Source organism: Tribolium castaneum, chromosome 3 (assembly GCF_031307605.1).
Source record: "Tribolium castaneum strain GA2 chromosome 3, icTriCast1.1, whole genome shotgun sequence".
Lineage (NCBI taxonomy): Eukaryota > Metazoa > Arthropoda > Insecta > Coleoptera > Tenebrionidae > Tribolium > Tribolium castaneum.
In genome coordinates, this window is record NC_087396.1 from 22,817,143 (window position 1) to 22,836,071 (window position 18,929).

General features: G+C 33.4%; 1 protein-coding gene and 1 long non-coding RNA gene across 6 annotated transcripts in view; both read left to right on the plus strand.

Moving 5' to 3' along the window:
* Positions 1-18,929, plus strand: part of Neto (Neuropilin and tolloid-like) — a 139,559-nt gene that overhangs the window by 83,933 nt on the left and 36,697 nt on the right. For all 3 annotated transcript variants that reach the window (XM_064355503.1, XM_064355504.1, XM_064355505.1), the window contains exon 3: positions 9,357-9,554. In XM_064355503.1, coding sequence (XP_064211573.1) covers positions 9,357-9,554 — 198 coding nt within the window. The remainder of the gene's footprint in view (positions 1-9,356; positions 9,555-18,929) is intronic.
* Positions 2,767-5,338, plus strand: LOC135265636 (uncharacterized). 3 transcript variants are annotated; one of them, XR_010333370.1, is made up of 5 exons: positions 2,767-2,781; positions 2,922-4,429; positions 4,497-4,555; positions 4,609-5,107; positions 5,160-5,338. It is a non-coding gene; the product is annotated as an uncharacterized LOC135265636 (long non-coding RNA). The 3 variants fall into 3 exon arrangements; XR_010333371.1 differs by having other exon boundaries at positions 2,922-4,218; positions 4,285-4,555; XR_010333369.1 differs by having other exon boundaries at positions 2,922-4,555.

Consider the following 18,929-nt stretch of genomic DNA (forward strand, 5'->3'; position numbering starts at 1 on the left):
ATTTTGCTCCGAACACTACTGAAGAAAAAGTGATAACATTTCCGAAAGGTGCTTATGAAATAGCTGCTATAGAAAAATATATACAAATTATTCTTAGTGGACGATCTGCAACTGATGCTCAAAAACAGAATACATTTTCATTGAAGGCTAACGAAAACACATTAAAGTGTGAGATATTTAGTATTTACGACATTAATTTCGCTCACGAAGATAGTATTGGTAAATTGTTAGGTTTTTCTAAAAGGAAACTTAAAGCAAGACAATTACATGAAAGTGATTTACCTGTTAACATAATTAAGGTTAATACAATACGTATCGAGTGTAATATTGTAAGAGGTTCTTTCTACAAAAACAAAGAATCTCATACTCTTTATGAAACTGCTTTAAGTGTTAGTCCAGCCGAACAGATTTTTGTGGAACCATTAAATCCTATTTATTTACCTATCATTAATAGATCCAATATACCTAACCTAACTATTGATATTGTTGATCAAGACCATTGTCCTATAGATTTTAACGGTCAAACAATCAATATTCGTCTTGCTCTGAAAAAAGAAGCATAAACATGGGTTTAGTGTTTCAAAATCAATATAAAAAATCATACAATCCATCAAATTATCAGTCAGTATCTTGTCATCAGTCGACATTATCACATCAGAGCGTGCAGATTCTTAAATCGTTAGGATATAATGTCCGCCAGCAAACTTCAGGTTTACAGTTCACCGGAAATAGACGACAGCATAAGTAAAGAGGAAGAACATACATATAGTCCGCAAGTAAGATCTTTCGATAACAATGATGAAATCGAAATTATAATTAATCAGAGAGATATTTGGATTTCTCTCTTTGAATCATTTATACAAGTGGACGGTGAGTTCATACCAGATCCGGTACCGGAAACTGGCGGTGGAAATGTAACCTTGACTAATAATGCAGCAGCATATTTATTTGAGAATGTAAGCTATGAATTGAATAATGTTGAGTTAGATAGTGTACGTGAAGTCGGAACAGTATCTACAATCAAAACTTTTCTATGTTATGGCAAAGATGAAGTAAGAGCATTAACTCTCGCTGGATGGAATGATCAAGAAAGTCAACAACTGAAGACATTTAATGAAACTGATAATACGTTTTCATTTAGAATCCCTTTATCTTATCTGTTAAATTTACCATTTGATTATCATCGGATAGTTAGCGGTCATCAAAAACTTCGATTAATACGAAGTCGTAACGATGCTAATTGTTTCATTTCTACCGGAACGAGAAAAGCGACACTTAAGATTAACAATATTGAATTAAAAGCAAAACATGTTTACCCAAATGATGAAATTAAATTAACTATATTAGAAGGGATCAACAAAGATCGTGTTATATCGTTACCGTTCAGAAAATGGGAAATTCATGAACTTCCATCAGTTCGACAAACTAATAACGACATCTGGAGAGTTAAAACATCTACTCAATTAGAAAGACCAAGATTTATTATCGTTTGCTTTCAAACAAACCGAAAAAATAATCCAAAGTCTGATGTTACTCTATTTGATCATTGTGATGTAAGAAGCGTACGTTTATGGTTGAATTCAAATGTTTATCCATATGAAACATGGAAACTACAATTTGCTAAAAATAAATATTTAGAAGCATATCAAGCTTACGTTGATTTTTATAAGGAATTTAATGGAAAAGATCGTGCTGAACCTATATTAAGCTATACAGATTATACAAAAAGACCGATATTTGTATTAGACTGTTCCAAGCAAAACGAAGCAATTCGAAGTTCCACCATTGATATCAGCTTAGAATTTGAAAGCGATAATAATTTCCCAGCCGATACAAGAGCTTATTGTATTATCATTCATGATAGAATAATGCAGTACTATCCGTTAACAGGAATAATTAGACAACTGATATAAGGATGAAAAAAAGTGTTACTATAAGTGATAGTGCTCCGGAAGTACATAATCTAATAGTTTGGTCATATGCTTATCAAGATGCTAGAAAAGGAAACTATTGGATACAATGCGCTGCAGACAGAGAAAGGTTTAAGTTTAGAATTAATCAAATGAAAAATATTTTAAAGGAGATCTTAAATTCTGCTCATCGTGAACAAATTTTTCAGTCTAGATTTAAGTGTTCAACATGAAGGTAGTAGTGATTGATGTTCAAGGATTTTATATACCTGAATTCATCGTTAAAGAATTAACAATATTTGATGGACATCGAACTGGTCACTATTTGTTTAAATCACCGGTGCCGTTTCGTCAACTAAGTGCAGATGTAAAAAAACAAGTGAAATATTTAGAATTAAATCATCATCTATTACGTTACAACAGTGGAAATATCGACTATGAAAATATTTATAACATACTAGAAGAAAATATTATCGATGATGTTATCGATATTATTTACGTAAAAGGAAGCGTTAAAGAGGATTTTTTAAGACAATTTTTCGATTCAAAGGACTTTTACCCTAGGATCATCAATTTGGAGGAAGCAAACTCTTGTCCAAAATTGCAACCACAACTTCCGTTATGTATGCATCATTACTTAAAAACTAAAATATGTATCTGTAGTCTTAATAATGTACGGTTTATTTATAATTATGTAATTCAGAATTTACCGAAATAAACGTTTAAAGTTTTAATCTCGTTTCCTTCTCCTACTTCATTAACCTGCCCTCTCCACTCTAGTTAAGATTACAAAAAGTATAAAGGGATCAACTTTTAGTGTGTGAAATAATTTTTATTGAAATATCAACAGTCAACACAACCATCATGTCTAGTAAGTAGAAATAATTTTTACATTATTTTATTTTAAATTTTTTCCGAATCAATTGTTTGAAATTTAATTACAACACTTCATCATCAGTCTTAATAAATTAATGTAATCTATTTATTAAATTTCTCTTTCTTTTGTTACAGAACATCCCGCAGGTTACTATGGGGACTATAACCCAGATTTGGTTGTTAACCACGCTGGGTTAACCGAAGAGGAGGTGGACCACCTCCTCACCCAAATTCCCGCGGGCACCTTCGAGTGGGTTTCCCTTATTAACATCTATCTGCGACTGGAACCGCCCCCATCCCTTGGAGGTTATTTTGATATTTTTACCGTGGGGCGCTTGACCGCCGCGATAGACACCGATGAGGAGCGGGGTATAATTGACATTTGGGTATGGGTACATTAAACCTCATACATGTTGGATCGTTTTATGATGTTCATAGCGTTTTTTATGATGTTCATAGCGTTAGGTTTGGCTTAAAAACTGCAATTAAAAATTTATTTAGGTGTATGACTTTTTTAGTTTAAGTATGTAGTTTGTTTTATGTATAATAAAAAATAATATTCATTCTGATTATTTTTGTTATCTTATTTCCTGTCTAACGTTTTTTTCTTGTAAATTTATGAATCAAAAATTTTATAAATATCCAGTTGTATTTGATTATTAATTTATCGTTACAATCATTTTCCCCAAAAAATTTATATCCAATAGTTTACAAACAATATATACATTTCTAATAGTTAAAACACATTTATACATCTTTTATAAAAAAAGTGGATTTGTTTAATTGAAATAGGTAAAAATTCATATCCAAAACCTTAATTAATTACTGGGCGGTTAACATTTTTTACCAAAAGATTTTGAAGAATTTACAACAATTTATCATAAACCCTCAACAGATGATATAGTAATTATTGTAAAAGCTGAAGTTTATATTTTTTTCATTATCTACTTTTAGATTTAAAACTAATTATCCGAAATCTATAAGCGAAGAATTTAAAATATCAAGTCCAATTTCGGCAGCGATAACAACTTACTCAGGTGGTATTTATCTTTTTCTCAGAGATAATACATATATTACATTATCTAGTTGCATCTCTGGATATAATGTTCCTGGTTTAACAAACGAATTATTTGAAGGTGTTCCTAATAAAATAACAAGGACATTTAGATATTTAAACGGAAAGCTGTACTTTTTTAATGAAAATAATTACTTTGAATATGATGAGTTTACTAAGAGTGTCATACAAGCGGGACCTAAAACTTTATCTATATTTAACATTAATTGTCCGCGAGAACCCATCTTAATTCAATTGAAAAAATTATCTTTTAAAAAGATTATTACACACAATGCAGTCCTGGTTGAAAATTTAACAGATTATACTCGTGAAGAAGATAGTTGGTGTAGTTGGTGTATTCATCAGTGTTTGTTTACAGTAAGTTTATATTACAACTTAATAAAACGTTCTTTCTAAACATCTAATTTAAACATCTAATTTCAGCTTCAGACCTACAAAAGTTGTGCCAAAAAGACGCATCGTAAGTTTATCGAAAATATTGACTTCGGCACAAGTTCTTCATCCACAAATTCTTCCGATTCAGACTACTGAATTCTTCTCTAAAACCAACATAAATAATCTTTTTTTGGTAAATTCTTTAATTTTTTAAATTTGTTTACCACATTTGATTGCTAAAAATGTGTTTAATTTTTTAGGAAAATTTTTATCAAATTTTTATCAAACAAAAAGTGCGTCACAAAATTCCTACGATAAGGTAAACCACAAAATTAGTATTAAATCATATTTTATTTCATTTTTATTTTTTAGGAAAGCGTGTTATCTGTTAACCGCAAAAATTGATTATAAAAGTTCCGTTTTTTACACATTTCACCAGTTTTATTAAAACTATCTTTGTGAGAAGTTGTATGTGCTCCGCTGTGTATTTTTGCATTTAAATTTCAAAGGATTCTGTAATGGCTGATCAACTATTAAATCTGAATAAAATTGCTGCCTGTGAATATACTGATACATATGTCAGTGCCAACGATTTGGAAGTGAACAAGAAATATAAAATCATCAATTTAACCAAGGCAAACACACAACATGGGGTTATGATGGTAGCATATCTGGACAACGTCGGTAAAGTTTTTTTACCTAAACGACTAACAGCAGTTATGAATGATACCATAATTACGACACTAATGGAAGGACTCGGATCTTATTTGATTTATATGGGACGTAAGCAAGCTAATGGAAATCAGGAACATGATGCCCACATTTTTAATTTCGAACGTATTGTTCACGAAGATTAATGTAAAATTTTTTGGTAAGTGTCATGTTCACCTCTATTTAAAAAACTAATTTATGATTTTTTTCAGGTTTCCAAAATAGACAGCACTATCCACTCTACCTACCTGAGGTTCGACTCCCCATGGAAGGAACAACAACAACAACAACTTTTTTTGCATTATATTTTAAACAAATAACAAAATAAACTTGGTGCGCAACAGACAAGTTAGGCAAACAACATTACAAAAATAAAAAACTACATATACTAGGTTTTTTTTCCTTATCGATAAAATAATGACTTTCCTTTATTAGTTATTAGTGACAAGCGCGATGATTTTCTGATATTTTGCTTAACTCAATACAGCATGTATTGTATATATACTTCATGTATTCACAATTGCACATTTCAAAAATCATATATTCAAAATTTCACAACCCCAAAAACCAAAAATTTCACAACCCCAAAAAGCTACTACTACTACTACTACTACTTGTTTTCTTGGTTGCATATTCGCAAACGGGCGGGGGGTGTGTTTAAAAAAAAAAATGGAGGCCAGCGCCATCTTTGATTGACGGCTGCGCTGACGGCAGCGCCATCTAGCGAAAAGTTTGCAGACCGTGGCGCCATCTAACGTGAGAATTTAGGCGGAATTTGTGACGACATCGGCGCTACCAACATTACACCCAATATTAATTTTTAAATAAATTAAAATTTTGGCGCCATTTTTTTTAACAAACAAACATGGCCGACTAATTTCAAATATTAATTTTGAAATAATTTAAATTTGGCGCCAATTTACCATTAAACAAAAATGACCGCCGCCGACTTTCAAACTTCCAAGATGGCGACGATTATTATTATTATTATTATTATTATACTACATAAATATATTTGCATCATCACAAATGGCGTCAGTCGGCCGCAGGCCGGCTGACCAGCTGGTCGCAGGCCAGCGAGCTGCGATTACGCGCTTGCGTCTGCGACTGACTGACACAATTTTCACACATGCGCAGTAGAGGGAGGTGGAGGTGGTTTTTGAACCGGCTATCTCTATCTACTTCTCTCGAAAAGTATCCACTTTTTATCGAAATAAAGACATTCAATCAACTCGAGAAAGTTGCTATTGTTCGCTAGGAAATAGTTCCGCATTCGAGCGACAAAATTAAAACGCTGGAATAAATGGATATGTCACGTCTAGTGATCGCACTAATCATAATTATTGTCAAAGGGGTGAATATTCGAACGCAGCGCAGTCCAATTATGCCAACAGCGCCTGAAGCGCATTGTGTGAAATCATTCGGAATGAAATCAAAAAACTTAAACTGCTCACTCGTCACAAGATCTCGAGTTTTCGCCCTGAATCCGAACGGTTGAATTACATTTCGCAGTCTTTGATATCGCCGAATTTTATTTATTTAGGTGCAAACAGACTGCGCCCTGTCGAACCCATTTATGAGAGTTCGTTCTTAACAATAACTTTCACATGCAGTTCTGTTTCTCGGATTAAATCGCCGGCCTAATGGCCCGTAAACGCGTTACAATTTTTGCCTGACTGAACGAGTCAATTATTGCCGAGTGCTCAATTAGCAGCTAAAAATCTTGACATGGATTTTCAGTCGCGAAATAAATGAAATAGCCGTGTTGCATTTGAGCAAAATAACGAATAATGGAAAGTAAAATATTTACAAAGTGCGATGAAAATACGAGGATATTTCCGTAATATCAATTCGAGAGGAGTTGTTGGCTAAATTAAAGTAAATATGTAAATATTTATTTTTCTGACAATGTGGCTGAAACTGGCGGTTCTTTCAGCTGAGCTTAATTCAAATGTTTACCAAGAATCGGTTTCAGGGTTTATAAAAATTACTACAATTCGGTGCTATTTGTTGCACGGGTGCTACACGAGATATCACTTCACTGGCGATCACTCAAAATTGTTTGCACATTTTTCTCAACAGACGCCAACAAACAAGCTTTTAACTCCTGCTAAGACAAAATAGAAGAGATTTACGTTTTTTAGTAAAAACATGTTGAAAAATTGTCCAGTTTGTTTTACTGAGACTACGGAGGACTATAAGTTAGGAGACGAAACGAGATGCAAAAAGATCACAAAAATAGTACGGCAGATTAAAAGTGAGGGCGTTTTGAGCGTTATAAAGTTTCGGCTCTAAGGACCGGTTTATAGCAGTGTCATTAATTTAATTTGCAATTAAATGCGTAATTAAATGATCACGTGACCAAATTGAGCCAATTTGATTGGTCTACTCGCATTGTTAACTTTTAACAACGAATTAAAATTTAATAAAGCTTTCTATAAACCGGCCCTAAATCGTTTGAAATTAATTTAAACTCAACCAATTTATTAATTACTTGGAAAAAAATGCAATAATGTTGAACTTTGTACTTTTAACCGACTGCCAAATACTGAGGCTAAAATACTCATAAAAAACATAAGAAAAAAATATTTAAAATTTGAAATTTGTGCTTCATTTCGTATTTTTCAAGACGCTGCGAATACAACTAATAATAAAGAAAAAACTACAGCTGCGCTCCCTGGCGATATTTTAACGGAACAATCTAGAATATAAACCTTTAGATTTTCGTAATTGGGACAAATAGTTTAACATAACATTTATCAAAGTTTAAACAACCTAATTTTACTCAGATATTCTGAGTAATTAGAGAACTTAGGTCAGATTGGTCCTTTCAATTATAAAAGCACAAACATCACAAAATACAAAAGAAACCAGTCTCTATTTAAAATCTCATATTCTGAGCAAAAATACTTTATTTTTATAATACTTTGTAATTTTTACTTAATTAATAATTTTTTGGAGCTAGCGTTATTTTTTACGAATTTTTGGCACAATAAAGCATTTTAATATCGCTTATCTTAAAGTAACATACTTAATTTTAACTAAAAAAAAATTACAGAAACATTCATATGCATAAACTTTCGATACATAACAAATATTTATCGGTATATCATTAAAAATATAGGTATATCATTAAACATGTAAGTATTTTGGTTTTTTTGCTAAATGAATGTCTCAGTTATACAGAGAGATCATAAATTTTTGTTCTTACCTATAGTAATGTTTTTGCAAAAAATGCTCAAACCCGTCGATTTTTTTTAAATCGCCATCTTGATACAACAAATTTTGTTACTGACTTTTTTTGTTTTTGAACTTTGTCATTCTCAGTTTTTTGGGTTGGCAATTTTTAACTGTTTTTGGTTTTTATTACATTTTTCAGTTCTCTATTCAACCAAATTTTTTATGTACAAACATTGTTCGTTTTTTTTTTCGGAAAAAGCGACAAACTTTTAATACCTACTATGATCCTACATTAATTTATAGACAGCGATATATCAATATTTTTGTCGATATATTAGTAAAAAGTCCTGCTACATTTGTAGCAGACTGACCTTTTATATCTTCAAAATCAATCAGATTTTTTAGTACAAAAAATAATTCTGGAATCTCAGTTTGTTTTACACGAGAGTACAAAATAAATTTAATTTTCCTAATAAACCATGTAGTATGTAAACAGTTTATATACATAGTTCGTGTTTTATTTCGAAAATTTGTAAAGTTTTGAGGTCTAACTCCATGCATTTTCCGCAGCGTCAGAGCAAATAGTAAACATCAAACGCAACCATATTCAATCAAACAATTTAACACCAGAATTATAAATACGAGTATTAATTAAATCCTTAATCAAGTGCAAATAGTTTTCGAAAATTTGAACGAACTGCTGGTTTTTCTTCCTCTATTTGTGGAAACAACGCAAACACCTCTTCTTTCATTCGATTTCCGCAAAAGCTGCGACTTGTTTAACGAACACCGGATATTTGTTATGTAGTTGGCTGGTTTTATGTAAATGTAATTCACGTTCGAAGCGATTCTAATTTGGATAACACGCCATGTTAAAGACTTTCTAAAGTGGTATCACGCGGATTTACAAATTCACTCATTATAACTTGCAAATTGTTTAAATCACATTTCTGGCGTAATGTCTGGCAATTGGAAGAAGCCCGCTTAAAACTCGCACAAATCCCGTCCCGATGATGGAATTATTCAGGTAGTTTAAACGTTGCATTTTGAGCAAAGCAGTGCAATAACTGTTGGTTTAGTGCAGTTTGCAAACAGCGAGTGAAGCAAACAGGAATATTATTACGAGATCGCATCGATTACGTGTTTACTCTTCGGATTTTTGTTTGTTTGGACAAGGCGGTTTATTGGCGCTTGATTTGTTGAATGGAACGGCTTTCATTGTGTTTCAGGTGACACCCACGGAGAGCTGACTGCGAAGTTACAGGAGATGCCGCAATCGGACGCTTCCGCCGAACCAGATATACCCAGGACGGATCCCTGTTATCGGTTTATTCTGGGGGACAGGGACAAACACGAGTTTTATAGTCCGGGATTCGAGGATAAGCCCAACTATACCAACAACACCAACTGCGTGCGAGTGTTGGAAGGTAACGCCAACAATGAAATATTTCGTTAAGCACAAATGTTTAATTATGGAAGTTGATTTACGGACGCACAAAATGTATCTTTGTTTTAGGTTTACCTGGGCTAATTGTGTAAAGAGCCAACCGATTGCGATAAAATTAAATTAATCTTGTGCTGCGATACAAACGAAAGTTTGGTTTAATACCGAACACAATTTAGTGCAGCCTTTGACTACATTAAACACTCATTTAGATAAAACTGATTGCATTTGAACTTTCCGATTTAACACGAATGGTAATCAAGCCTTGCAATCTCTGCTCACGAATTACGCAATTTTCAAAATAATTTTAGCAACGTAATAGTTATTTACCTAATGAGTTTGGAAAGTGCAATTTTCTACATGAGCACTTTGTTTGCTGCACGAGCGGAGCGAGTGCTGCATAAAGTGCGAATGTGGGAAATTGCTTTAGAAACAAGTTAGGTACAATATTTTTTTTAAACAATTTCTTAAAAAAGATTAAAATTACTATTTTTTATAATTTAGTATTTTTTGTTAATGGGTTGGTAATAAAAAAAACAATAAAAAAATAACAAAAACTGTCACTTATCGTAAAAAAATAACCTCTGTTGACAGCTGACATAGTTTCTGGTAATTTAAAAAATCAGTAAATAAATTGATTAGTATATTATGTTTTAGTCTTTTATCGTAACTTTTGCTGTCCCGTCCGTTATTGCAAATATATAAATGTTCTTACGTCGTTAAACAAAGCCAATAAATTTTAATTTCCACTTGATATTGTTAAAATCTTCAATAATTAAAACTGGTCTGAATAAATTTTCTAAAGTTATTTTCACACACAAGCTTCCCTTGTCCCGTCCGTTATATGCAAATATAAAATAAATTAATCAGAGGTCGTTATGCCTTTTTTTTTAATAACGAATGTTCAAGCATAAAAATGTGAGTTTTTTTGTGTCCCGTCCGTCATCAATTTGTATTTCTTTTTCCTATGGCTCTAATTGTAGTTTGTGCGAAAAATTCACTTCCACTGATACTGTTTGTGCAAAGTTTCGTTACAATTAATTAATCAGGCAGACGCATAGTCACGTCCCATTTCGGTAATGTCGTCACGTTTTGAATTTTTTCCACTGTGTCGTGAAATAATACTCCATACGTGATCGGTGATAAAAGACGCGTTTTGTTAGAGGATATTGAATTTTTAAAGAACGGGGACAAAAGTCGACAGTCAGCAAGTTCGTGGTGTCGCGTTTCGGGAGATTTGGTGGACATTTCGAGCTGTTTTCCTACAAAATAAGTGTATTCGGATCGAATAAACGATAATGTAATCCCTTCGGTGAGGGTGCATTCGAGCTTCCATTCAAAGCTCTCTTCAATAGGATCAAAATCGGCACTAACCAACTCGGCGAAAGAATAACGCAACTTTTGAAAAGAAAACAGAGTCAAAGGCTCAAATTACAAACAGGATAATAAACATTAGACCCGCAAAACCTGTTTTTGTAAAAACTTGGGTTTTTCCAATTTTATTACAAATATTTCGTCACTCGAAGCTAGAGCTCAAAAATGGTGGATGCGCCGGGATAATAATAATAATAGTAATAATTAATACAAATACATAACAAAAATACAGAAAAAATAAAATAAAAAGTAAAGTATGTATGTTTAGCTAGTGCCTTTTTTTATGGTTGAGATTTGAGAAAATATAACTTACCTACCTATTTATCATCATCAGCAAATTTACTATTAAATTCAGTAATTTAAAAGTTTTTTTTACATTTGTGGAAGTAACTAGTATATGGGCTAGCTGGCCCTTCAGCAGTCTGTTTTTTCTAATATTGTTGGTCTGCATATTTTGTTCTATTTTTAGCATCGACCGTAATCAAGTTACAATCTCGTCTTAATTTATAATTTTGAACAAATTTGAGCAAATTTTTTCTTTGTGCTTAAAATTGCTACTTTGGTTTTGTTCATTTATCGGTCAACGATTTCAATAACTGGATTTAAGCTCGACCTGAGCAACTGGGCCTCAAAGTCAAGAGTTCAAAAATGGTGGATGCGCCGGGATAATAATAATATTAAAATAATATTACATAACAAAAATAAAGAAAAAATAATATAAAATGTAAAGTATGTATGTTTAACTAGTGCCTTTTTTTAAGGTTGAGATTACCTTCTTATTTATCATCATCAGCAAATTCACTATCGAATTCGGTAATTTATTAGTTATTTATCACTAATTATTATTAAAAGTAACTAGTATATGGGCTAGCTGGCTCTTCAAGAGTCTTTTCTAACATTGTTGGTCTGCATTAAATTTTAGTGCAATTTGGACCCATGTCCTATTTTTTCATCGACCGTAACCAAGTTATAATCCGGTCCTAATTTATAATTTTGAACAAAATTGAACAAATTTCTTCTTTGTGCTTAAAACTGCTACTTTGGTTTTGCTTATTTATCGTTTAACGATTTCAATAACTCGGTTAAGCTCAAACTGAGCAACCGGGCCTTAAAGTCAAGAGTTTAAAAATGGTGGATGCGCCGGGATAACGTATTAATTCTGAATATCTTGAATACGTGTTGAATAAGCTTTGGTGAGTCTAGGGAAACGATTGTTCTTGAAATTATTGTATAAAGACAGTGTTTTAAATTATTTATGTTTTTTATTCTTTTTTTTATTATTGATTAAACCATTCACTTAATCCGGTCTGATGTGATGAAAAAGTTGCGTATGCGCTCGGGCCATTAGCCTCTCCTCAAAAACTACTTAGTTTTCGTACCAACTCAGTTTCCATCATCTAACTAATTAAATATGCAGATTCGCGAGCATCCCGCCTTAATTTGATGAACCGAATTCGGAATACAGCGAATGAATACTTAATCAGTAAATTTAGAGACAATAAGTGTCATTAATTAAACCGACGATAGACCGGGCCCCGAATTGTGGAAAGGTGATTAAGAGCCATGTCGGGGTTACCAATGGCCCCGGCGAAACAATGCATGCCCAAGACGACATGCGCCCGCTTCCACCCTCTGCTATCGGCTGCCAGATACGGGACCTGACTGATTACGCGTTATCAATACCGGGGAGGGCACAGATTATCCGACTGTTGGCCTAATTAATAGCCGAAAGGTGCGTTACAATCGATCAAACTGCAAACTTTTCGCGAGAGATTTCAATTATGCAAAACACTTAGTGCTCCCAACATGTAACTGTTTTAATGTTAACTAGCAATCAAACTTGCTGCGAACTGTTCACCGGAAGATTAATCGCCCATTTGCAGTCACTTAGTAACGCGTTTTTACGATTCCCTCCTTTGTTTCATAAAAAAGTCAATTAAAAACGCAAACATAATTAAAACTTGTACCGAACCTCATCTAATTTTCTTGACGGTGTGGCAAAAACCGCAACATTAATTGAACTTGCAAACTTGTTACCGCGGAACGATTTGTTCCATGTGGCAAGTAATTAGTGCGTAGACCAAAACCGCGAATTTTTCATCGTTATTAAGGCAAAGCTCTGCTCGAATCGGTGGAGTTAATATTGTCGACAACAAAGGAGACGCAATATTTGTGTAATCCACCTAAACGGATTCGATTTGTTTTGTTTAATACGAGAATGTGCGCCGAAAGTTCAAAGCGCAATTAATAAGGAGCTTCTTGGTGTCCTTTGATTTAAACCGCAAGCGAGAAAATTAAATCCCATTCGTTGCGAGTGCTTTTAAAACTCCCATCTCGCATAATGAAATTGTCAATATAATAAATTCCCGAAGCCGTTACATTAATATTTTTCAAGAAACAGACTTTTGGGATTTGAAAACAATCATTGCCAATTAATTCGTGCGTTTTTGGGAAACATCACGCCGACTGAAGATTTGTTCGTGGCTTCTGGAATGATTTAGTTGTGAATAGTGAAACTTGAACAAGTCCTTGTCGGTCTCTATTGAAACCCGTTTATGCATTCCGTTTGACAAGCACGAGAGTAAATTGGTGGTGAAATTGGAATTGTGGACTAAGTTTCGATATGATGGAAACATTACAATTTCACAAGATCATGGTCGGAAAAAGCGATGATTTAGCACGCACTCGATTTTCCATCAGCGCATATTGTTGAAACGGTTTTTGGGCAATGAAAGGCTCGATCTGGTGTCTAGCGAACGAAACTTGTTATTCTCCCACGAGACGCCATCAATTTTGCGTGAAAAAATTTCTAATGTTTTTGTATCGGGAGAAGGATCCCGGGAATAACGCTTCTTTTGACTGTAATGCAATTCATACGAAATAAAGCGCGCTGAACTACGATCGGGCAATGTTTATTTTAAATGACTAACAATTTCTGCCGGCTGTCGATTCCCTCTTGTTGTCAAAGTCAAAGCCAGTAAACTTATTTAAAAAACAGAGAAAATTCAAATTTATTACTTTAGTAATTATTCTTTTGCTGTTTTTGTTTTTAATTTTATATTATTATTTTTATTATTTTTTTTACATTCTTTCAATAGTATTATTACTTTTCTTTTCACATGGTTGAAAAAATAATTGTGGAGAACTTATAATAAAACAACAATTGTTACGCAACGTTTCGTCCATTATACTATTACACTACAGATATTATCAGGCTAACAATATATTCGTGTAAAAAAATGAACAAAAATGACATGACATTATGAAGGTTAAAATTTAGAAAAAGATAATAGCATCAATTTTTTTTCTAAATTTCAATCTTCAATCTCCATTTCAATCTTCGGCTAGACTTCGCCCCTTAAAGTTGTCTATTTATTTATTTATTTATGTTTTCTTCTTCTTTATTAAAGGTTTACTATTATTATTATTATTATTATTTATAATGTCATGCCAAAATTGTTTTTTATTTTTTATACAAATGTATTGTTAATCTTATGATGACTGTCGTATAATAGACGAAACGTTGCGTAACAATCGTTGTTTTATTGAAAGTTCGCTATCAGTTATTTAATTATTTTATTTAACCTTGGATTAAGCGTAAGCGGAGTTTTACTATCAATTATCTTAAAACAATATACAATGTGTTTTTAAATGATTCTCATCTAGTCATCTGTGATTTTTTTCAGAAAATGCCACGCCATATAAATAATGATTAGCATTTAGACGTCGAATATTATCGATTATTATTCTCCATTTATTAAGTTTCCAATTCGGAAATAAGCTTCGATAATAAAAGTGTTTTCTTGCAAGTTGTAACAATTTAGTTGCATTTTAACGAAATTAAAAAAAATAATTTAATTTCTCAAGTGACAGATTTGTCATTTATTGACAGATGATTTAACTGAGCAGAATGGCACAAATTTTTTAAATATAAACCAGTTTCAAGGTTAACTAGATAAGAATCATTTAAAAACACATTGTATTTTTTTTGTTTATTATTGTTATGTATTTTATCTTTGCATTTATTTTAGTTTTAGTTATTTTTGAGTTTATGTTTCATAGTTTTTGTTTTCTAGTATGAGTTATGTATAGTTAACCGCAATACACAAACCTAACCATTGGTTATTTTAGACCTAGTTTATATGGAGGTTACCTAACCAAGGTTAGATAACTAACCGTGCAATTTGGCGCATGCTAGTTTCAGTTATCTAACCATGGTTGTGAACAGTACGTTTTTGGAAAAAAATAATACTTAGTATTAAGTAACTATTAAGTAGTACAGTCACGATAAAAAAAATGACACCCCTACAAACCGTATCGGATAGCAAAACTCTGACTAAAATTTTTTAGGTCATAAATTTCTACTAACAGATTAGCTTACAAACTGTCCAACTAGTTTACAAATAATCTAGCTAGTTTATAAACTAGCCAAACGTACACGTTACCCGTATCATATAGAAAAGATTTGTGGCTGCTGTCATTCTTTTTTATCGTAACTGTACCTTTTACTAAATAGCGTTTAACTACGTTAGAAGATTTGCTGTGTTTTATTTTAATATAAGTAGTTCCGTGTTAGTTTTTCTCATTGAACATTTTTTTGCAGAAGGTATTACTAAAAATTCTCTTGAAAATAAAGTTTTTCAGTCATATGATCAAGCAAGTAGCACTTGTCGTAGAGCATTTTAACCAGCACTTTTACGCTGGTCTTAAGCCTGCCCATTAATAATTCGGCCCTTTCTGGCCAGCTGCCATTCCACCTAAGTGCATACTGTAAATTTCCCCGAGGACTCACGCACGACAAGAACTAAGTCAATGATAAAATTAACGCCCTAGCGTATAAAACACGCGACGTGCTCCGGACATCGATTGCTTGATTTATCAGCTTCAAAAAGGCCCGATCTCTTTGTTTACCAGCCTTTTTGCCAGAAAAAGTAATGGCTGGTCCTTTTTTATTAATCATAAAGCTCATGATTTACGCAGATTTTATAAGTACATAAAAAGTCCAAGCTCAACATAAATTCGTGTTTAGAGGCGAAATTATTCAAAAGTAATAAATCTGAATGCCGACGGATGTTAGACATAGCGGCATCCGAAAAATCCGGTTTAAAAATATCAAATACGCTCGCAGAATAAGTAGATTTGTTTCCAGACGCGTCTTTTATCTGACCCTGAGTTCGAACTAACGCAATATAGCTCTAATCTTTGGCTGCGCGCCAGTCCACACACTGCTCCAGATCTCCTCTTACACACCAAACGGAAGAAAAAATACTGGACGGATTAATTCGCTAACGTACACCGATAAATTACGTGGAAGCAGCTCGAAAATTTGCTTGTTTGTTTTGTAATTAATTTCAAACTAGACCAGGGTTTAGTGAAATCGACGCAACACAACTTGTTTCAGAAACCATAAAATGGAGGTTGTTTGTATTATTTATCGAACAAACGTGTTCCGCGACCGCTTCGTGAAATCCAGAGAACAAATTTCACAAAAACATATTTGCCCAGTAGAGTATAGAATGTTACTTCTGGGCCAGGATATTTGGCGTCTTAAAAAACAAGACAAAATCTTACAAATTAACTGTTTGCCCAAAAGCAAACAACCGAATAGGGCCTAGAACCTCTCAAAAGTCATTAATTTTTATCCACCCCAAAAGCTCCCAAATATCTGTAGACCACCAAAAATTGGGCACACGAAAAACAGGGTAGAATCCTACAAATTTAGTGTTTTCCCAAAAGTAACCATCCGAAAAAGATCTAAAAAACTTACAAAATGCCTTAATTTTAGACACCCCAAAAATAGCTCTTCATTTCTGGACCAAGCCAATTGGCGCATGGCAAAGGTCTTAAAAATTATAGGAAATACATTTTGCATACCCCAACTGTATTCAACTATTATACTTGGTTCAGAAATGAAGAGCTATTTTTGGGGTGTCTAAAATTAAGGCATTTTGTAAGTTTTTTAGATCTTTTTCGGATGGTTACTTTTGGGAAAACACTAAATTTGTAGGATTCTACCCTGTTTTTCGTGTGCCCAATTTTTGGTGGCCTACACATATTTGGGAACTTTTGGGGTGGATAAAAATTAATGATTTTTGAGAGGTTTTAGGCCCTATTTGGTTGTTTGCTTTTGGACAAACAGCTAAATTTGTAAAATTTTGCCTTGTTTTTTAAGACGCCAAATATCCTGGCCCAGAAATAACATTCTATACTCTACTTTGCCCGCCAGCGAGATAAACATTTACACAAAATACATCAAGTGCAAATGTCTGCTAGGGAATTAACTATTGCTTACTGATCGAAAATAAAGCCAGATTATTACAGCGAAAGCTCCTATCAGCGGACACCTCTCCACAACGGACAACTAGAGATTCTCTATTGAGAAGAGGTTTTACTGTATCGGGAAACAATTTCCACTCCAATTCCAACTTTACGGATCGAAAATGAAGCCAGATTATTACAGCAAAACCTCCCATCAGCGGACACCTCTCCACAACGGACAACTAGAGAATATCCATTGGTGTCCTTTGTTGAGAGGTTTTACTGTATCGGGAAACAATTTTCACTTTAATTTCAAACTTTGAGGCTGGCTATTTTAATTTTGTCAAATATTAAAGCCGTTCTTTGGAAAACAGAATTAAACAAAACGCATTGTTTTCCAAGTTTCAAATTGTTGCTCACCGTCGTGTCAGACAAAAGCTATTTGTAGGTTTGCAAAGCCCAGTTTTCGCGATAAACTCCGCCACAGTATTCAAACATCTAAGTTGCTGTTCATCTGAGTTAGATTAGATCTTGTGATGCAGTTTGGAATTGTGGTGCCACTAAGAAACCAGATACCGGGTGTTCGTTTATTTATTTTGCACCCTTGATGAAATGTAAGAGCTTGTGGTTGAACGGTCGGGTCGTGTAACATATGGAAGGCCATTAAAAAGATGGGTCATTGTCTCGTTTGCGGTCCGTGGAGCAGTGGCTTAATTATTACATTTGTTTTGCCAAGTTTATCCCCGGGCGCGTCCTTTTTGCGGGAAACGTAATTAATTCCGAGATGGTAAACGTGGAAATAATTTATTCAAATTCGATGTGCATAATAAGGAGAAATTCAAGAGGAGGGCACAAATAAATCCCACAAACTGATGGAGTTTTTTTGCGGGGTTTGCACACTTAATTAGTGTGGAGTGAATTAAGAGCTGCGGTATGAAATTTTGAACGCCACAAGAATTGTGTTGCGGTTCGAATAAAAAATCACGCGGTGTGAAAACGCGAAAATTCTCAGTCAGGGTGTTTATGAACACTGTTATTTCTTTGCCGGCCATAGAACTGGCAGGTTTATACGCCACTATTTGCATTTTTTAACTTCTTGGTTTATAAGATCGCTGAACGTGAATGTGGTTCTAAAGCGATTTGTGTCGTTTGTTTTCAAGTAATCGTCTGAAATTAAAATAAGTCTTTAGCTTTTCTGTAGCGATTTTTGTCGTTCTTAAGCAAGAAATCGTCCGAAATCATTGTTTTCAACTAAACTAGTGCTTAAGTCGGCGTTTTTGACACCAGATTATTACGATTTCAAAGTTTTTACAACAATTTTTGATCAAAAAATGGTTAAGAAATGCCTGGTTTTTACAAAACCAAAACTTAAGTTGTTGTTTTCAGTCACAATAATCTATAAATCTATTTTAGACTTTTCAAAGCGTCCGTTCGAAATCAAATACTTTTAAAGTAAATTCTTGCTTAAATCACCAAAATATAACGACTTTAGAGTTTCTGTAACGATTTTTGACCAAAAAATGCTGTAAAATTAACAAAAGTTCATTTCGGAAACACTCTGTATACTTGAAAATACTTTTAGGTCATTCAAAGAGTTGCTAGTAAATGATTAATTTTCTTTAATTTTCTCATCGCTGGGACAGACTGCATGCTTGAGTTTTTAATAACAATAATTTCAACAAATCAACGATTGTTACGCAACGTTTTGTCAATTATACGACAGTCA